At 36.8% G+C, this 22,857-nt stretch overlaps 1 protein-coding gene across 20 annotated transcripts in view; it reads left to right on the forward strand.

Moving 5' to 3' along the window:
* Positions 1-22,857, forward strand: part of Ppfia2 (PTPRF interacting protein alpha 2) — a 461,179-nt gene that overhangs the window by 154,138 nt on the left and 284,184 nt on the right. For 4 of the 20 annotated variants that reach the window (XM_052753268.1, XM_052753271.1, XM_052753272.1 and 1 more), the window contains exon 1: positions 14,666-15,084. The exons of 14 other annotated variants lie outside the window; for them this stretch is intronic. In XM_052753268.1, coding sequence (XP_052609228.1) covers positions 15,004-15,084 — 81 coding nt within the window. In that variant the 5' untranslated portion in view covers positions 14,666-15,003. Of the gene's footprint in view, positions 1-14,665; positions 15,085-22,857 lie in introns of those variants that run through there. 2 more of the 20 variants (XM_052753270.1, XM_052753269.1) reach the window with 2 other exon arrangements.

Raw genomic sequence — 22,857 nt, forward strand, 5'->3', positions numbered from 1 at the left:
GAGCAAAGTGTCCCAGCATAGGCCCCAGGTTCCAAGGAGCCAGCCCATGCACCAAAGACAAGTACTGGTTCCACTGAGTGGGGGGCCTCCCAAACAGTTCAAGCTTATTAACTGTCTCACTTATCCAGAGGACCTGGTCCAGTTCCATGGGGGCTCCTCTGCCATTGGTTCACAGTTCATGCACTTCCACTACTTTGGCTATTTGTCCCTGTGCTTTTTCCAACCATGGTCTCAACATCTCTCGCTCATGTAATCCCTCCTATCTCGACGACTGGACTCTCGGAGCTCCACCTGGGGCTCGGCCTGTAGATCTCTGCATCTGCTTCCATCAGACACTGGATGAGAGTTCTATCATGACGGCAAGGGTGTTCGGCCATCTGATCACCAGAGCAGGTCAGCTCAGGCACTCTCTTGATCATTGCCAGTAGTCTAGAGTGGAGGTATCTTTGTGGATTTCTGGGGGCCTCTCTAGCACTCTGCTTCTTCCTATTCCCCTGGGGTCTTCATTCATCATGGTATCTCCCTCTCTGTTCTCCCACTCTGCTCCTAATCCAGCTGGGATCTCCCTTTCCCCTAAGCTCTCTTTTCCCCAACCCTTGCCCTCCATTACCCCCACCCACCCCCAGTTTGCTCATGTAGATCTCATCTATTTCTCTGTAATCGGGCGATCCCTGTGTCTTTCTTAAGGTCCTCTTTACTAGGTAGTCTCCTTGGAGTTGTGAGTTGCAGTCTGGTTATCCTTTGCTTTACATCTAGTATCCACTTATGAGTGAGTACATACCATGTTTGTCTTCCTGAGTCTGGATTACCTCACTCAGAATGATTTTTTTTTCTCGCCCCGTCCATTTGCCTGCAAACCTCATGATGTCATTGTTTTTCTCTGCTGAGTAGTACTCCATTGTGTATACGTACCACATTTTCTTTATCCATTCTTCAACTGAAGGGCATCTAGGTTGTTTCCAGGTTCTGGCTATTACAAATAATGCTGCTATGAACATAGTTGAGCGTGTGTCCTTATGATATGATTAAGCATTCCTTGGGTATATGCCCAAGAGTGGAACAGCTGGGTCTTGAGGGAAGTTGATTCCCAATTTTCTAAGAAAGTACCATATTGATTTCCAAAGTGGCTGTACAAGTTTGCATTCCCACCAACAGTGGAGGAGTGTTCCCCTTGCTCCACATCCTCTCCAACATAAGCTCTCTTCAGTGTTTTTTAATCTTAGCCATTCTGACAGATGTAAGATGGTATCTCAGAGTTGTTTTGATTTGCATTTCCCTGATGACTAAGGATGTTGAGCAAGTCCTTAAATGCCTTTCAGTCATTTGAGCTTCTTCTTTTGAGAATTCTCTGTTTAGCTCTATAGCCATTTTTTAATTGGACTGTTGGGCATTTTGATGTCTAATTTCTTGAGTTCTTTATATGTTCTGGACATCAGCCCTCTGTCAGATGTGGGGTTGGTGAAGATCTTTTTCCATTCTGTAGGCTGTCATTTTGTCTTGTTGACTATGTCCTTTGCCCAACAAAAGCTTCTCAGTTTCAAGAGGTCCCATTTATTAATTGTTTCTCTCAGTGTCTGTCACTAGATGCTGAAAAGGCCTTTGACAAAATCCAACACCCCTTCATGATAAAGGTCTTGTAGAGATCAGGAATACAGGGAACATACCTAAACATAATAAAAGCAATTTATCACAAGCCAACAGCCAACATCAAAGTAAATGGAGAGAAACTCAAAGCGATTCCACTAAAATCAGGAACAAGACAAGGCTGTCCACTCTCCCCATACTTATTCAGTATAGTACTTGTAGTTCTAGCCAGAGTAAATGAGACAACATAAGGAGATCAAGGGGATATAAATTGGAAAGGAAGAAGTCAAGCTTTTACTATTTGCAGATGACATGATAGTATACATAAGTGACCCAAAAATTCGACCAAGGAACTCATACAGCTTATAAACACCTTCAGCAATGTAGCAGCATACAAGATTAATTAAAAAAAATTAGTAGCCCTCCTATATACAAATGACAAATGGGCTGAGAAAGAAATCAGAGATACATCACCCTTTACAATAGCCACAAATGACATAAAATACCTTGGGATAACTCTAACTAAACAAGTGAAGGACCTGTATGACAAGAACTTTAAGTCCCTGAAGAAAGAAATTGAAGAAGATGTCAGAAAATGGAACAATTTCCCATGCTCATGGATAGATAAGATTAACATAGTAAAAATGTCAATCTCACCAAAAGCAATCTACAGATTCAATCCAATCCCCATCAAAATCCCAACACAATTCTTCACAGACCTGGAAAGAACAATACTCAATTTCATATGGAAAAACAAAAAACTCAGAATAGCCAAAAGAATCCTGTATAATAAAACAACCTCTGGAGGCACCATGATCCTTGACTTCAAGCTCTACTATAGAGCTACAGTAATAAAATCAGCTTGATACTGGCATAAAAACCGACATGTGGACCAATGGAACTGAACTGAAGACCCTGACATTAATCCACACACCTATGAACATATGATTTTCTACAAAGAAGCCAAAACTATACAATGGAAAAAAGAAAGCATCTTCAACAAATGGTGCTGGCATAACTGGATGTCAACATGTAGAAAACTGCAAATAGATTCATATTTGTCACCGTGCACAAAACTTAAGTCCAAGTGGATCAAAGACCTCAACATAAATCCAGTTACTCTGAACCTGATAGAAGAGAAAGTAGGAAATAGTCCTGAACGCATTGGCCCTGGAGATTGTCAGTACTCTTAATGATTGTACTGAGTTGGTTATTTAATAATTGTATAATAAGAATGCAAAGAAACATCCAATTCTTTGCACCTAATCAGCCCAATCAAAATTAATATGTATTTGTGTGACTAGGACAACCAATGTAGATAATGCTGTCCAAAACATTTTAATTATGTTCCTGATTATGTGCCCTGTAGATATTAGAGGGGAGCATTTGCAGTAAGACTTTCTACATTAGGTATGAAATGTTAATGTTTGTTTGCTTCATTTATTTACATGTTGTGAATGTCAAGTACAAGGAAGATAATTTGAATACATTATGTAGCCCTATAATTTTTCATATCATAGCAGATTCTTAATTTGTGTCTCACAACCTCTTATTAAGAAAGCTGAACAACTGAGACTTGATTACAGTTTTTCATGTGCCTATATTTCCTATGCAGAGGTTATGATTTCATATATTTTTAAATAGTTTTGTGTTAATGAGTACAGTAAAGTTGTGCTGAGGCCACTCACTTCTAAATGGTCCTTCACCTTTTCTTCTTTAGTTGTTGAAAATTAATATACTTATCAAGTGATAACATGACCTTGATATAGAAGTGAGTATCATACTAAAAAACAGAATTTGATTGAGAAAAGATAAATTTAGATCCTTCTAATGAAAATACAAAAATTGAAAGAAAAGTATACCAGACCAGTGCTTCTCAATGTTCATGTCATGATCTAGAAAATGTTATTTTTTTGTAACCTGATGATATGGACAGAAAATAATACTTAAGCCTCCAATTGAGTGTTTTATGCTTCAGGCATGGAAAACAATCTCTCTCAATCTTACACAGCTGAAATCCTTGCTTCCTAGTTCCTGAGAATGTGTACAAAGTTCACCACCACTACGGATGATAAATACTGATCTACTTGCTATACTTTTCCATCTATTACCCAATGGTGCTTTGTCTCCTCTCTAAATCTGGGATCTCCACCTGCAGTTCCTCCTCTCACCAGCTCAGTGATTTTACTCTAGACATTCACTTCTTTGTATCCTCTATCATCGTTTTCTTCATCCTCTCCTGGAAGTTTCCCTTTCCACATGAACACGTCCTGATTTCTTTCCCTGTTTTTGTTGCTAGGAAAGCCTCCATTTCTTGGCTTCTTTTTGAGAACATGTGCTACAAAAAGGTTTAACGTGACCGGAGACCTAAGCCACAAGTTAAAGCACTTGCTCTGAAAGTGTGAGGAAATAAGCTTGGATCCTTAGGACCCATGTGAATTCTGGGCAGGCAGAGTGACCATAGGTATCCCAGTGCCTTGAAGAGAGTACAAGGATCCCCAGAACAAGCTGAATAGTTAAACTAGCCAAATAGACAAGCTCTGTGCTTAGTGAGACACCTTGCCTCCATACATAACGTGGAGAGTGATCAAGGAAGTCATGTAATGTCAAATCTTTCTTCTCATCACACACACACATGGCCACACGCACCTGCATACACACCCATGTGCTCACATTCACGCAGACCCGCCATATGTGTGTGTGTGTGTGTGTGTATATATATATAAAATTGAAGGCTTTATAAATGTTACTTCCAGTTTGTTCTCAATATTTACTTTCATATTAGCGTAAATCAGGTTCATTTTCCCTGCCTTGCTCCTCCAAAGTAACCTGTATGTTTCAATAGCCTGTTGCTAATTCTCAGTCCCCTTATCATCTGTACTCTCAGGAGCATTTGACAGTCTTTGAAATACCACCCTCTACTTGATTGGAAGGGCTTTCAGTATACATCCACCTCCTTGTCTTCTTCAATACCATTCATTGATGGTTTATTCTTCATTGCTTCACTTTCAGAATGTCCTTTCTATGAGGATCCATATCCTCATTGATCTTATTCCCGTCTTTTGTTTTCAATTTGTATTCGGTTGTGGTTTTTAACTTGTAAGCTCCTGTACCTCTGTGACATTGTTATTTACCAATTAATAGTAATCTCAAATACAAGATTGAGAAAACAGAGCAATCAGATTTGACCAGACTTCTTCTCCTAAAACACTCCTTGTCTCATGTGAATGCAGTTTTATTTTATCCTTCCACAGCTTAATCTTAAAATGTGAATCTCTATTAAGGACAAAAGTCCCCGATTCTTTCCTTTTACTCATAACAATCCACATCTAATGAGTTAGGAAAATCTGAATAATCCCATAAAATAAAAGTAAGAATTTAATCAGATACAGTGACATTTAGTAATTATTTTATATATAATATGCATTAATTAATCAAGAATCTGCTAATTTTTCCTATATTTTCAAACAAATCATTTTTTTTTTTCTCAGAAAAGGACTGCCAAGCACTTATTTTTATTTACAGGATACTTTGCAATCAAATACAGTGGGTTTTAAATGACAAAGCTTCACAACCTTTCAGCTATGTGATCTTAAATAAGTTGCATGATTGCAATCAAACAACTTTTCATATACATTAGAAAGGAAGAAACATCCCTTCATGAGGATTCCTTTGAGGTCAACACAATGGCATACAATGTCCTTTGATAAACGCAGCTATTGACTTACTGTCATTATTCTTCATCTGAAAAAGAACGTGACAGTGATTGGCTTTATCTTCTGAACAAAATTCTTGGGAAAAGTAAAATTAAACAGGAAATAATGTACTTGCTACCATGGCAACTGTGGCTGTAGAGGTCCTGAAGAATAATAAAAAAAAATGGCACGAGGATGGCATTAGTTTAGTCCACAGTTTTCCTTCTATAATATTCTGATCCTTCTTACACATGGGATGCTGAATGTAATGTTCATCCACTTCAATGGCTATCTTTATGAACAAAGATTTATATTTCATACCAACTGTGAATGATCCAAAGCTCTTTCTGTGGATTTGGTGACTATTTTGGTTCTTTGCTTCTACTCCTCATTTACATCTCTTACTTAGGAAATGGTACAAATGAAGTGTTTCACATATAGAAGACAAGAACCTCTGCTTTTTCCAGAACATTTATTTATCTTAAGCAGTGAGACAATTTCCCTAATGCTTTGTTGTTGTCCAGAGAAATGAACTTCTCTGAATGTACAGGTAGAGATGCTGATGCACATAGATTAGCAAATGGTTGCCTTTCTATACATACCATAACCTATTACATATCTTAAAGAAAATTGGAACTAATGTATTCTTTTACTAAAATAAGGACTAATATTCAGACAATACTTAATTATTCTTGTCTTCATTCATTCACCAAAATCTTGCCTATTCTGTAGCAAATAGTGTATTTACCAAAAATTGTAAATGTCGGGTCTAATATATAATGGTTACAAGAATCTGAAGGTAAATATGTTTTAATCACTAGGACTATTAAATGAGTTAAATGGGAGAATTAATTTTAAATGTAATTCACAAAAAGAGTAAGAAAATAGACAGAAGAATATTTTCAAACATTTTCCAAATGCTTATTGTATGCCAGCTTTCTACCATATATAGAGTGTTGCTCTTTCTTAGTGACACACTCAGAATTCCACGGAATCCATAACTTTTCAACACCGAGGTACCTATTATATTTCAAACATTAGCTATAAACAACATTTGTAGTTGTAAAAAGCTCCACATTAAGTGGTAGACCAGAGATTGTTGTACTCCAATATAATAAGGGTATGATGAACATATACAGTGAATGATGTGGAAATACAAATTTACTCAGTGAAGAAGTTAGATCTTTTTTGGTCAGAAATACATAATTACTTTAAAAGTGTCAGTAACATCAAAGGCAACCCTCATTGTGTAAGCCTAGAATCAAGCAGCTGGGAAGCCAAGGAAGGAGTATTTCAAGTGTAAGAGCTGCTTGGGCTATAGCAGTAAGTCCAAAGCCAACCTGGAAACTTCTTAAAAGTAAAAGCAGTGGTAGAGATATAGGTCAGTGTTACAATGCTTGCCTAGCATGTGTGATACCTGGGCTGAATAACTGATACCACTCAAAATAAATGAATAAGTAAATAAGCCATACTATATAAGAAAACACATGGTATATACCTAAGTTTAATATATATTGTTTTAAATGTGATTCTTATGCCGTACAGTAGGCCTCATATTTCTCTATGTGTAAAGCCATAATTCAAGACTATTGAGGTTTTACTATAAGAAACTTGAAGTCTTTAATCCTGGAGTTTTAATGAAAGATATATAAAAGCTAACTGATGAAGTACTTAGAAAATGAGTTACACTTGAAATATAATAAAATTTTAAGTTATAGAATTATAACATGCTTCAAGTCAACTAGCATTTGTAAAACTAAGGATCAATGAGTGAGAGGCTTGGAACACTCAGCACCAAATGGGATGTCTTCATCAAACTCAAGGTTCAGAAGACTATAAGGAAGGGGAGGTGGAAAGATTGTCAGACCAGTGGGAATGGAAGACACCAAGGAAACAGTACCTTCCAGACACAATAGGACTAAAGTTCATAAGAACTCAGAGAGTGTGGCAATATACAGAAGTCCTAGCTTGATAAGATCCCAACACAAAAAAGGAGAAGTAGACACAAGTCCCTATCCCTAACCCTGAAGCTATTTCCAATTGGCTGCCATTTGGTAAGAAAAATTGTTTTGTTTTTTTAAATAGATTATAAGATACACAAATAACCCTGAAAGGCAAGCCTTGTGACCGGTAGCGGATGGCCTACACAAAATGAACTCAATGGTATTTTCGTGTAACAGGCCTTTCTTTTGGGCTGGCAACCAGCTCCCAAATCATGACCTGGATACTTAATATAAGTTATAAATGTTTGACTTTAGCTTAGACTCATTTCTTGCTAGCTCTCATAACTTAGTTTAACCTGTTGCTCTTCATCTATGTTTTGCCTTGGGCCTTTTTACTTTTCTCTTATTCTCTAAGTCTTACTTGTTCCTTCTGCCTGCCAGCCCCACCTGTCCCTCCTCTGCCTAACTATTCACCATTCAGCTTTTTATCAGACCGATCAGGTGCCTTAGGCATCTTTACATCATTAAAAAAATGTACCATAAACAAATGTAACACACTTTTGCCTTGTTAAGGTAATATTCCACAACATTTTGGAAATGTTTTGTCTCATAATGCTTTGTTTGGTCATTTTTTTTTTTATCCTACTTATCTTTTTGTTTACCTGTTATGGTTTCCAATTTTGGATTTTTTTTTTTTTTTGGTGCGTGTGTGTGACATGTGTATGTTCCAACTGCTTTTTTCCCTCTGTTTTTCTGATTGCTTTGTTTTGTTCTGGAGTGTTTGTTCTTTGTTTTCAAAAAAGAGAGAGAGAGAGACAAAAGCCTTGGAGTTGGTTGGATGAGGAGGATCTGGGAGGAGATGAGAGAGGGGAAATCATAATCAGAATATACTATATGAAAAAAAATTTCCATAAAATAGAAACAGACCAAAGAAATTGCAACCACATAAAATTCTTAATATTCAATATTATACATTAATTTTTATAATTTAAGCATAAAGATATTCATGACCCTTAAGCACAGCAATATGTCAGATATCTGAAGAAGACATGGTTCAGAAAATGAGAAAATTAAGTAAAACATAAGAAATAAAATATAAGAAAAAAGAAGACAGCACTTAAGGTCTTTCTAATTTTGTCCTAGAGACATGTATGTGCATCTGTGTGTAAATATACATGTATAGATAAGAGCACATGTGTGTGTGTATGCGTGCACATGCACACACACACACACACACACACACACACACACACACACACACACACACACATTTATGCACCTAACAGATTATGTGAAAAACAAAATATCAAAATGTGAACTGACACCACATGCAATATTTGTGTCCCACTAGGAAGATAAAGTTGTTTATTTTTATTTCAGTATACTATATTTATTTTTCCTTGATTACAAATCTTGATGAGCCCAATGGATTATAAAGAACACACAATGGTATTGGAAGGAAGTCTCTATGTAACAAAGATGTCTATCATTTGGGACCCTCTAATCCAAGAGTTTACTTCTAATACTGAACATGGATGCTGGATGACATTTCTAATTCTCATGTTATACAATGAAGAGTTTATGTCCTTATTCCTTATTCACTTCTATTTTAATTATAGCTGTTATGTGTTTCACAGCTCCTCAATAACTATTTGGTAGAGAAATTAGTAAATGAGTGAATCTTTCATATGGAGTGTAGGCAATGTGATTTTTGGCTAATAGTTGACCACAAGAGGGATATTCAGGATGGTTAGTTTCAGCATAAGGTCATCTTTGTTGCTTACTTTACAATTGTGATATGAACATAAAGATATATACTCTTAGATCTGGAAATGAACACCTAGCTAGCAATAACTTACTGAGTTATCATAGTCCACATGGAATAACTCAGATTCAGTGTCCATCTGGACCCCAACTTTCACTCCATCTGGCATGACTTATAATTGAATGCTTTCTGACAAAATTGTTTGTTATCCTATAGTACTATGGTGGAAATTATAGCAATATGCTTGTCTTCCCTTTTATCCCTTGTCTTTTCTCAGTTTTTCATCCTTCACATTCTTCTTTTACTATGTCCTCTTTTCAACTTGGAGTTTATTACAAACTCACAAACTAACAGAAAATGAGCAGCCTGCATAATACGTTGTTTAAGTTTCAAAAATTCTCATCACCATAGCAAACTTCTGAGTTTCATATCCATGTGCATAAATGAATGCAATAAGAGCAAATGACTTAGGCAAAGCAAATTATGTCTAAAAGCTACTTTTTAAAAGACTTATTTAATTCAGTTTATGTATATTTGTCTATATTCACACATGTGGCAGCACATGCAGAGGCCAGAAGAGGCCAGGCACTGGATCTCTTGGAGCTGGAGCTATAGGCATTAGTAAGCTACCCAATGTGGATGCTGGGATCTGAACTCTGGGCCTCATCATTGGGCAGTACACACTTTTAACTGCTAATCTATTTCCCCAATCACTCAAAACTACTTAGAACAGTGGTTCTCAACCTTCCTAATGCTGCAGTTTTTTACAGTTTCTCATGTTGTGGTGACCCCCAACCATAAAATTAATGAATTTTGTTGCTACTTCCTGTGATTTTACTACTATTATGAATCATAATGTAAATATCTGTGTTTTCCAATGGTCTTAGGTGAGCCCCGTGAAAGGTTTGTCACCCCTCAAAGGAGTTGTGAGCCACAGGTTGAGAAGTACTGCCTTAGAACAAATTTTTTTTGAAGTACTATACAACATCTTTGAGCTGAATCTTGGTATTAACAGACTATATAATGGCAGATTCTGAAGCATTTTAAAATTGATTCTAAATGAAAGCCTGTAACGTAGATGTTAAAAGGCCATGGAATATTCTCAGAGGCAGAATGACATGGTAGATGACTTCTGGGAGTTCATTAGAAATGATGCTGGAGCTCAGGTTTTGCTTATCAAGTTCTAAGAAAGTATAATTTAGTTGTAGTTTTAAATATTTCTTTTTTTCTTCTGATTTATGTGAAACCCCAAGTGTTTGGGAAAGCAGCTCAATTATAAATTACCTATATGATCACTAATCAAAGACACTATAGGACTAATCATACTACATTTATTATCAAATCTATAATATATACTCTTATTTAACAGAACTATTTTGTAAACAAAAATACCAAAATTCATTCATTTTATTTATGAATGAATGAAAACCAACACTCATATGATTGCATGTTTGAATTTTTGAATAGTACCATAGTAAATTTCTTAAACCTAATTCTCCACAAAACAGCAGGTTTGTGCTTGAGAAGTGAGTTCTGCTTGTGGATCTCTGGTGAACACAAAGTGAATGAGTAGAAAACTGAAAGGAATTAGAGTAAAAAAGACTTCAGATTTGAAAAGCTTCTAATTGTCTTTCATTTGCTTTTCTAAAAATATACTATGCCAATTACATTGCAGTGATGTTTCTATTTCACCTGCTGAATTTAATTTTAGAATATCACAACAGATTAGCTTTTAAAAATGAATGTATCCATTGTTAAGTTAAAACTCAGCATGCATATTTTTAATGATGGACAAGTACTACCTAGTTGCTTTTAAACATTATTGATAGAAGAGAATAAACTGACTCTTTGTAAACTGCAGCCTTGGACTGAGACCCAGAACTCAAAGCAGTCCTGAGACTGCTCAAGACTATTCTCTCCAGGACTATCATAGTTTTTTAGGCCTGAACTGAAAGATGATCTTTGGGGGGAAATTGTATAAATGTGGTGGGATAAATTTCATTCTCATTGTTTGCTTTACGCTGTATAGAAGCCAAGTAGATGCATTTCTTAGTGAACAAAACTCTCCCTGCCCAATGATCGAATTTGTACAAGGCTCCCAATTTCCACAATGACAGTGGGCAAAACCTTGGCAAAACACATGCTTGACAATATCTAGACCAGAACACCACCTTCCTTGTTGCTATCAGGCAAAGAACAAAAATGATATGTTTCCAAATCAATTTCCAGAACAATGAGATAATATTATTAAGGTTACACAGAGAGAGACTCTAAATTGGAGGTTTCCATTGGGTCCCTCACCTCAGAGATCAGGGAACCTTGCAGAAGAAGACGAAAGAATGTAGGAGTCAGAGGGGATGGAGGACACCAGGAGAACATGGCCCACTGAATCAATTAAGCAGGGCTCACATGGGCTCATAGAGACTGAAATGACAATCAAGGGACCTGAATGGTCTCTACTAGGTCCCCTGCCTATGCTATGACTTTTAGCTTGGTGTTTTTGTTGGGCTCCTAACAGCTGGAGAGTGTGTGTCTGACCCTTTTGCCTGCTCTTGGGACTCCATTCCTCCTATTGGGTTTCCTCGTTCAGCCTCTATATGAGGGCTTTCTGCCTTGTCCTGTTGTATATTGTTTTGTTGTGTTTGGTGGTTCTCTCTTTGAGGACTTCTCTTTTCTGAAGAGGAAATGGAGGGAAAGGATGGTGGGGAAGGGATGCCTTGGGGAGATGAGAAAAGTTTGGAGAGGGGAAACTGTCATTGGGATGTATTATATGGGAGAAGAATCTATTTTTAATGAAAAAGTACTATCTGTATAGAAAAAGACGTAAGGAGGGATTGTATACATTGACTCCTGTTACATTTGGAACAAAGCACCAAAATGTACAATGAGTATGTGTCATTATTGGTTCTTTCTTACGCCTCTTTGAAGAGCAAAACATAACCTATTCTTATTCCCTTCCTCCAAAACAAATATGAATAAAGAAAGGTATTTTATTGACTGAGAGTCTTCAGAAATTTATAGCTATAGTAAAATAGGTTGATGTTGCTGCAAATTTGGCATATACATGGGAACATATCAAATACATGAATTATACAAGACTATGTATTTATGTATAATGTAAAGACATATTGTTGTGTAATGCTCGATTCGATGAACATTTTTTTTCCATGAAACCTAAATCTCCAAGACATTTCAGGTTTGTGCTTGAGAAGTGAGTTCAGTTCACATTTTTGGCTGGGGAGGGATAAGCACAAAGTGAATGTTTAGGAAATTCCTGTGTACATGAGTCTCCGAGAATCAAGAATCCATATTTTTACACATATCCTGATCATCACATTCAGTAAGCCTATACAATCACATTTAAATCGTAAACCCATTTGAAAGAATCCCATGAGGGGTAAGAAATAAGAGGGAGAACTATTAACTGAACAAAAAAAAATCCAGGATATGATGAGTACTTAAATAATTATTGAAAATTATGCCTTTAAAACTCTTTTAAACTTTTTTATTTAAGGTATTTTTAAATTCATTTTACATACCAACTGCAGATCCCCCTCTCACCCCTCCTCCTGCTCCCCCTAACTCCCCCCCCAACTCACATCCTATCCTCTCCTCCAAAAGGGTAAGGGCTCCCCTGGATATCAGCAAAGCCTGGTACATTCAATTGAGGCAGGACCAAGCCCTTCCCCCCTGCATTAAGGGTAAGCAATGTGTCCCACCATAGGTAATAGGCTTCAGTAAGGCAGCTGAGGCACCAGGTATAGATCGTGAGCCCACTGCCATGGGCCCCTCAAACAGACCAAGGTACACAACTGTCTCCCATATGCAGAGGGCCGTGCTTTTAAAACTCACCTGCAGTAATATAGATACATTTAGCTAGTTATTGATGTGAGATAAGAAATATTGGAAATTTTATTTAAGCTGAAATACTGTAAACAGAAAATGAAGAAATAGAGATAGGTAGGTAGATAGATAGATAGATAGATAGATAGATAGATAGATAGATAGACAGACAGATAGGAAATACTAAATAACATTGTAACATTGTGAAGGAGGAAAGAAATAGAAGAGTCTACAAAATATAAATAAATGATTAAAATTGACGAAGACTAGGAAATCCCCCCCCCATTTTCACATGTAGGATGTATGTGCACACATCTGTGTGTGTACAGTGTGTGTAAATGTGTGTGTGTGTGTGTGTGTGAGTGTGTGTGTGTGTGTGTGTGAGTGTGTGTGTGTGTGTGTGTGTGTGAGTGTGTGTGTGTATGTGTGTGTGTGTGTGTGTGTGTGTCTATCTGTCCCTGCGTATGGAAGCCTGAGGTTGATATTGGCAGTCATCCTCACGGAGGCAGCAGTTCCTAATACAACCTAGAGCTCCCTGATATGACTAGTCTTCTGGGCAACTCGTTCTGGAGACCCTTTCTACTTTCTACCTCTGGAATGACCAGCTTGCTACCGTGCTACCCAGGGTTTCCCTTAACCTCTGAGCCATCTCCTCAGTCCTGGCAAACCTTTGATGAATTCCTTTTAACACAATGTAGGTATTTTCTCCTCCTAAACGAAAAAAGTCGGTTTCCCAATTTGCTTCCCCAGTGTTGAGAATGTAAGCAAATAATAATTTAAAGATGCCTTTCTTTGTTTTATTTCAATTTTTTAGAGATGGGATCTTGATTTAAGACTAAGATAGCCTGGTACTCACGGTCATCCTCTTGCCTCAGCCTCCCCATCCAGTACTAATATTATGTATGTGCCTGGTGGTAGTAGTTTATGATTCTACACTATCCTTTTATGCCCTGTCTCTTGAAGGTAGGTGGTTCCTAGTTCTCGATGATGTATAACTGTTTGAAACTTAGATATTTTTTTTGCTAAGACAGCCTCTGGGCTCATACCATTTTATCCCTGACATCTCCACCTTTGAACCATGTGTAAATGGAACATTTATTTTTACCTCAAAAAGTTGTTGAGTCATCCAAATCTGATCTTTTATACAGACTGAATAATTGGTTAAAGACATAGAAAAATAAGCATGTTTAACAAATAATTTCAGTGCTTACGAACACTTTTGAATCTCCCATTAAAAGGCCAATTTGTATAAATACATTTATTAACTGCTTTATGTAAGAAATAAGCTTAATTAAAAGAAATGTGTGACTTTTTAGGTGTTATCAATATTATTTTTTTTGAGCTAAGGTAGAAAGGACTGGATAATAAACATATATCATTTGTGTTTTTTTAATAGTTCAGATAGAAAGATTTGAATTTTATTAGTAAATATTCCCTAGCATTACAGAGATTTGGAGGGTTTTATCTGTTGCTTCCCAGCATCACAGCTAGTTGTACCCTACTTTGATCTATTTGAAAGAATTCTCACTTTATAAAGGCTCTACAAAAAACTAATAGCACTGAAAAGATTGGGGGAACCAGAGAGACTGAGGATTATAAAAAAGCAAGAGTGATAAAAAAAAAAAAAAAAAAAAAAAAACAGTCTCCAGTTACTAAACACAGCTTTAAGCAGCGTGTGAAGCAAGCTCCACGTTCGTCAGAAGAGGTCCTCTGAATAACACTGTGCATGCTTCCCTGAAATGAAACTCTATGTTATTGGTTAACCAGGATATTTAGCATAATCACTCTGCGAGACTGTGGTGGAGGGAGGTGATTATCACTGAGAACAGATGGGCAGGTCCACAGCACTGCCAGATTCTGCACAAGCTCCGTTTATCGTTGGTTCTTGCTGCTTTGCTTCTGTGTTTTCATTTATTTATTTATTTTTCTTTTGAAACACTCTACGTTTTAAAGAACTAGCTGCATGAAAGGTCAGTAGCTGATGCCTTTTCAGCTTTGATGTCAAACGCAGAAGGAAGCTTTTAAAAGCTATTCCTGTGTATCCAAGAAGGATGGGACAGATTTCATTTTACCCGGTAGTCTCCCTCAATGCATGCACGGATTTATCTGCACGCTAAGCTCTCAGCTCGGCATCCGTAACTCCTTGTGGATTATATTGTCTCTGTGATCAGAAATGATTTTCTCGGATATGAACACCGTTTCTGGCTCCCCTAAAGTGCATCTTCCTAATGGGACCCGGTTTTACACTTTTCAAGTAAGTGTGCTTTAAATGACTTCACTACTTAGAGAGTTAATATGCAGTCAAACTTTTAATAAAGAGAAATAATGGAAGGAAATGTGAAAGTGTGGAAGTGTGAAGTGGGTCTACTGAGTGGGTAACGTGCATGCAACTTAATCTGTTTTTAACTGTGGAAATGGGATGGCATCTTTGTGAATTCAAGCTAAATAATAGTGAATACTTTGTTTCATGGGGATTTTAAACAATCGTGCTGTCATTGAAAGTTGTGGAGATGTGTTGTGCCTGGTGTTTTTATGGCTGCAATATGGTGAAGGCTGTGTAGTTCTGTTCCTTATGTATCACAGAGGAGAATTTAAAGACATAGATGGAACTTTACAAACTAAATCCTCAGCTAAGAAGAATTTGCTATTTTTCATGTACATGGCATAAGATAATGCCTGTTATCTAGTTTTGTTATGACTGATGAAAAAGCAATCCCTATTACAGGAGGCTTAAGTGCCATGTTTACTATGCTTTTCAATTTGAGGTAAAGTAGAAAGTAATTAGGATAGATTTTTCTGTGTTATCAAAGAGTCAAAATGATTTATATAAAGTACAAAGGTGTTGCCTGCCAAATATGTCGCAATTACCCGGGGATAAATCAGTTCTCAATGGAGAAAATGCTTAACTCAGAACCAAATCAGATTTTACTTCGTTTTAATGCTCAGAGGTGTATCTTTCAGTACTAAGGGTGACTTTATAATTCTGTGTTATAGTCACTGCCAGAGACAATGGGCCTCTTCTCACTGCGTTGGTTATATTATGAAAAATTTCAAAGCCTTCCATTTAATTACTGTTTTTTTTTTTTTGTTGTTGTTGCTGTTGTTGTTCTGGGATAAATGCAAAGATATAGAGGGAAAGTATAGTAAAGCTAATTAGGGTGTTAGAAGGGAGTTCTGTACAAATGAGCATTGGCTTTCTAGAAGTTTCTTGCTCTTGCAAACTGTAATCAGTGGATCCAGTTGTTCCCTCCTCTTCCCTTTATTTTTGATCCTGTCACCTCTCCCGTTTTGCTCTGATGTCTCCTGATAGTGTGTGTCTGTGTTGTTCCAAAATATATTCTCTTCTCCGGGATGATCTGCTCACTGTGGCTGTGATTCAAAATGCCACTGCCCTGAGGCCGTGCACAGAAGCATTACTTCCCTGTGCACTGAGATATAAACACTCTTTACAATAACCTGAAGCTGGCTGCGCAGGCAGCTTCGGACATGAGGTATTCCACCCCGATGTTTCAAAGTTGAAGGGTCAGTGAGTCTCCCACGCTCAGTCGTGACACAGGCTTTTTGCAGTTCCTTCAATAGAGATCTTGCTGACACACCTTCCTCTGCAGGTGATTTTCTCCGAAAATACAGAGGAATAATGTTTCGTTGATGCGACACCATAGTGGGGTATAAGCCTTCTTATTCGACAGAGCATAAATCATGCCAAACACAAACTCACTTTTCCGACATTTTCCTATCATGTAAAATGGTATGTGATCTTGAAGTTCGCAGTAACGAGCAATGTGTTAAGTTTGGATGTTTCTCTTTTGGCGGCTATTGTTTGGTTTTTCTGTGGTAGATAAAATAATTCTAAAGCCCGAGATAAAGGCTTGATAGTGAATCTTTATTTTTACTTTCCAAGGGAAGAATTAAATCATTATTTTACTTGCGTGAGAACCTCTTTTTAAGACGTTTCCTTTGGTCTAGGAGGAGTGTAAAAAATGAAACCAAACAAAATGCTGTAAAAAGAACACCATATATAAAACCGGTATCTTGTGAAGAGATTAGTTAAACTTTCAGAATGTAACTATTGTTGAAGTGGTGCCTTATGCTTCTGAGAGAAACCTTCTGCAAGGAATTGGGGTTTCAGAGCTGACGTTCTTAAAATTATGCCACCACAAAAGTAAGACATGCAGGGACATTTAGACACTCCAGCATGAATAACATAAAATTTTAGCTTCATCTCTTCATGGAGAATCTATACTATTCTTACTATTTTGGGGAGTTTATGTTATCAAATTTTATGAGTATCATTTAGAATATTTTAATTTAATAATTTCAAGGGTAAAGGGGTGACCAATGAGAAGTGTGAATACATACTAGGATCAAGATTTTATTTTCATTGCATTTTAATTTAGTATAATATATTCAGACTTCTACACATATGCATGCAAACACATTTTGTGCAGAATATATAACACAATTTAAATCAATTTTTCTACATGTGAATTCTCACTTTTCTGTTACTATGAATATACTAGTGTCTACATATTTCTGTCCAGAGGTTACTGGATTCTATATGATGCCAACACACAGTTTATAAATTATGTTTATTGGGCCCAAACTAAACTCTTAGAGCATAGTTTCTTGTAATGCCCTTGGATGGTCAAAATTTAAAAACAAATGTTACTATGGTGATATTATAGAAAACTTTATGATACCCAAATGTGTGCAAGTGGGAAATATATCTTAATAAAAATTATATATATATATATATATATATATACACACACACACACACACACACACACACACACACACACATACACACACACACACACACACACGCCATCTGTACATAAACATATGAGAATCCACTTAATTCTTCTTAATTTTGTGTTCACACACACACAAACGTGTTCTGGCATGATTTTATTATGTCCCTTCCAAATCTGTGTTTGTAAATGAAACCATGCATGTACTCTGATAAAACTTCTAGATAGGCACATAGACATTGTTATTAATTCCAGAATACTTGTGTCCAGTATGACTCTCCCCATTTCCTAGACTTTAACAACTTTCATCCAGTAATTGTTCTTTCTTCTGCAGTCACATATTTTATTTATCAGAAGTCGTTGTAATATGTTATGGAGAACAAAACCAGTGTGCTGTTATAAAAAAAATGAAATTTGCCACAGACCTCTCAAATCAAAAGAATTTAACTTCAGTTGTATTTGACTCATTTATCTTGTAGAAGAATGATTCCTGCCATTCACTTCCAACATTTATAGCATTATGTGACAAGCCTGTGTGGAAGTGACTTTCTGGTATCCTAACATACACAGAAAACCAGAGCTACACATTTCCCTCTGAGTATGAAAAGGGTAACCTCTCATTTCTGTGGTCGAATTAATTCACACACGCCTTCTTCTTAAGGGATGAAGTCTGTCTTCCTAGGCTGTCCTCAAGTGCCCTTTGCCACTTTAGATCACATGTAATGCAGAGTTCTCCTTTACCAGAAAATTGCATATTTTGTGTTTCCTTTTCTTCTTGCCTTTGCGCAGTGGAAAGATGTTTTCTTAAAAACTCATCTCAAAAGCCATCTTTTTCCATAAGGCTTTTATGAATGCTTCCACACTGTGCTAAATGCTCTTCCTCGAGTCTCCTCTCCCTGTTCGTACTACAACTGAAGAAGCTAGTCTGCTTTTGTGTCCCGTTTTATTAATTTGCCTCTAACACATGGCTGTTAACAACATCTCTGTTTCGTAAGCAGTGACAATTTATTAAAAAAGCAACAATCAACTATTGAATGCTTAGGTAGATATTGCAGCGTGACTAAAGGTTAGTAGGGAAAAACAGGTGAAGATAGTTCATTTTGATACATGAAAATGTGTTTGATGCCAGGCCTTTCTACACAAGATTAACTTAGATTATTTACATATGTAATGGTTACACAAACGAACAAAGAAAATCTTCCATCTTATTGATATGTAATTGTAATTATGTAGCAGCTAGCCAATACCATTTGGACAGTTTTCTTTATATTCTTTATCATTCTTCACTGAGTTTTTTCCTTGTGTTTAATCTAGAGAAGCTATTGAGTTTTTTTAATTTTTGAGGATTTCAATCATAAACACTGTACTTCCACCCCCCTCTCTCTGCCATCCAACTCTTCTTGTGTTCCCATCCAACTCCACCTCAAATTCATTAGTAATGATCTAATTATTATTGTTACATTTATCTACCTATATGTATACATGTATACATGTAAGTATATACGTATAAATACAGCTTGCTGACTCCATTTAATATTGCTCATATGCATAAGGCTTACCGTTTTGGATTGAGTAATGATATTAGGAGAGTGAGCCCTGGAAAAGATTAATTCTCCCTCTCTCAAGAACCACTGATTGCTGACAACTTTTCATCCAGTAGCAGAGCCTTGAGAGATTTGCACCACCCACAGTGACAGCTTGTGTTGTCATTATTCCGGTCTTGTTTAGGAAGTTATATTCCTGGGATTTCTTGGGTATAGCTTTCTTGTCATGTCTAGACGGTATTGTGGACTAGCAGGCACTCTGGTCCTGTATCTCCCACCGTCCTTCAGCCTCCTCTTTCTCAGTTTCCACTTAGCATTCGGTATAAGGGTGGCATTGTGGACATATCAACTGGGGTTGGGAACCCCCACAGTCAGTTGTTCTCTGCATTCGGACCAGTTTGTGGATTTCTGTAGTCCACCTGTTACACAAAGACATTTCTTTGACGACAGGGGAGGTACTATTGCACTTAACCTTGGTTGCCTAACGGAACTTGAAGGTAAGACCCTACTGCTGAAGATACCACATTTAGGACACAGAACGTGGAGAAACTGAGCTAGAACTTACTAAAAAGCTTCCTCATGGGAACTATCTCTCAGAGAACCTGAAAGTCATATGTAAGTTGCACATGGAGAACAGCATCCAATAGCCACACCCAGCTGTAAAACCTACAAACCACAATAGTGATCACCCATCAAAACATTCCCAATAGTACAATGGTGGCCCTTTCATTTTAGGGTAACCACCAGCTGTCTTATTCTCACTCAATAGGTGGGAATTCATTCCTTGTACCATAAAACCCAGCCAACTAGTCAGGGCTGGTTTAGGTCACGGACCTTTAGAGGAGACCCTACTACAACCACGTTCCTAAAATATTATAATTTCCAACTTCACTCTAAATACCGATTCTTATACTCAAAGACATATGTAGATGTCACCCTTCATCAAGCTAGAGGATTTGAAATTGATTGAACTATATTTTCATATTGAAGAGATGAGATTAGCATCTGAAATCTATAAGAGGTGAAAATGAGTAGTCTTGAAGTCTCAATTGCCTTAAGAGCTCTCACTCTGGTGATATCATTGGTAATTGGTGTGTATAACATATCTTTATAATCAAACAAATTCTGACTTGGTAATTCTAAGTTTTTTAGAAAAATGCCAGATCTTGTACATTTTTTTTTCTGTTACCTGAGATTCCAACCTTAGTTTTGTGTTTGGGGGTCACATACAACATTTCATTGATAATTTAAGGTGTATCTGGGAATACCTAGGAAAATGTTTTGCACAAATTGTATGATTAACAAACAACAACAACAACAAAAAGGTGAAGGGAAAGCTGACCTAACCTTATTTTAATCATGGGAAAAAGACTCTCCTTGTCTACTGGGTTATGTTGTAATACTGGATAAATTCAGCTAACCGAGAGAAATGGAATTTTCTTCATCTTCCAATTGTACACATTCCCGATGGCAAGTGGGAGATACATCAAAGGAAGTATTTTGGTTGGACAGTACAGCATATCCATAGCAACTAACAGGTTTATGGAACAAGAGAACCAGCATAAAGGGAACTGGAGAAAATAAATTTGTAAAAACGAAATACACAAATCCTTTAAATTGTCTTCACTGTGTCCCATAAGTTTGAGTATGTTGTGCATTCATTTTCCTTTAATTCTAGAAAGTCTCTTATTTTTCTTAACTTATGTATTGACCCAGTTTTTATTCAGTAGAGTTGTTCAGTTTCCAGGAATTTGTAAGCTTGCCTTTGTCCTTGATATCTGCCTTTAATCGTCAGTGGTCAGATAGGCTATAGGGTGTCATTTCAATTTTCCTGTATCTGTTCATACTTGCTTTGGATCTAACTATGTGGTATATTTTGGAGAAAGTCCCATGACATGCTGATTAAAAGGTATATTCTTCAGTCCTCAGGAGAAACCTTCTGTAAATATGAGTTAGGTCCATGTGGGTAATAGCATCGGTTAATGCTAGCATTTCTCTGTATATTTTTGTCTGCATGATCTTACAAATGGTACAGACAGGGTACTGAAGTTTCAAACCGTCAGTGCCTGAGGATAAACATGTGGTGTAAGATGTCATAGTAGTATTTTTTTTATGAACTCGGGTGCCTTTCTGTTTGGTGCATGGATGTTAAGAATTGCAATGTCTTTTTGGTGGATTTTTACTTTAATGAGTATGTAGTGTCCTTTCCTAACTCTTCTGAGTGGTTTTGGTTTGACATCCATTTCGTCAGATATTAAAATAAACACAGCAGCTTTATTCTAGAGTCTATTTGCTTGGATTATCTTTTTCCATCCTTCATCATGAGGTGATGTCTATCCTTGATGTTAAGGTTTGTTTCTTGGATACAGAAGAAAAGATGGATCCTGTTTTCAAATACCTTATGTTAGTCTGAGTATTTAATAAAAGGGGGGAATTGAGATCATTGATGTTGAGAGGTAACATTAAGCAGTGTTTTGGGATTCCTGTTGGTAGTGGTGGTGGTGGTACTGTGTGTCCAGTTTGTGTTGTGTGTGTGTTGATTTGTTGATCTTAGATTATTTGTTCCAGTATGTTCCTTAGTGTGGTCAACCTCTACAGATTGGACTTTTCTTCCTAGCACCTTCTATAGGGCTGGATATGTTGATAAATATTGCTTAAATTTGATTTTTGTGTGTGTGTAATGTCTTCCATCTACCATTACTGAATGTTGTCCTAGGTATAGTAGTCTGGGCAGGCATCTCTGATCTCTTAGAGTTTGTGGAACATCTCTCTAGGCCTCTCTGGCTTTTAGAGACTTCATTAAGAAGTCAGATGAAATTCTAATAGATCTACCTTCATACATTACTTGATCTTTTTCCCTTACAGCTTTTAACATTCTTTTTTCTTGTTCTATACAGTTAATGTTTTTGATTATCATGTACCAAGGGGACTTTATTTTCTGGTCCAATCTATTTGTTGTTCTTCACGTTTCTTGTACCTTGATAGGAATCTCCTCTAGGTTAGAGAAATTTTCTTCTGTGATTTTGTTGAAAATATTTATCTGTGCCTTTGACCTGGATTTCTTCTCCTTTCTCTATTTCTATTATATTTAGAATATTATATTTATGGTCTTTTTATAGTGTCCCAGATTTCCTGGATGTTTTATGCCAGGATTTTATTTTTAGGTTTAACATTTTCTTTGATCAAGGTATCCATTTCTTATATCATGTATTCAGTGCCTAAGATTATCTCCTCTACCTCTTGTATTATGTTGGTGAGATTTGCTTCTGACATTCCTGTTCTGGTTCCTAAATTTTTCATTTTCAAATTTCCCTCAGTTTGGGTTTTCTTTATTAATCCTGTTTACACTCTTATGTCTTGAACTAGTTTATACATTTCCTTTCATTGTTCATGTTTATATAGATTTGTTTAAGAAATTTATTCATTTCCACATTAAGGAACTGTAATTATATTCATAAAGACTTTTTTATTATAAATGCTTGGCTGATGGCTCCAACTTATTACTAAAAGCTCTTACATTTAAATTAGCCCACATCTATTAATCTATTTATTGCCATGTGGTCCATGGCTTCCTAGTTCTCTGGCATCTTGCTTCTTAAGCAGTTGGCTTGCATCTGTCTCGACTCTGCCCCTCTTCCTCAGAGTCCTTAGTTTGATTCTTCCACCTAACCTTATCCTGCCTTGCCATAGGCCAAAACAGCTTTATTATCAACCAATGAGAGCAATACA

This window comes from Peromyscus californicus, unplaced genomic scaffold, assembly GCF_007827085.1.
Source record: "Peromyscus californicus insignis strain IS unplaced genomic scaffold, ASM782708v3 Scaffold_24__1_contigs__length_46423439, whole genome shotgun sequence".
NCBI lineage: Eukaryota > Metazoa > Chordata > Mammalia > Rodentia > Cricetidae > Peromyscus > Peromyscus californicus.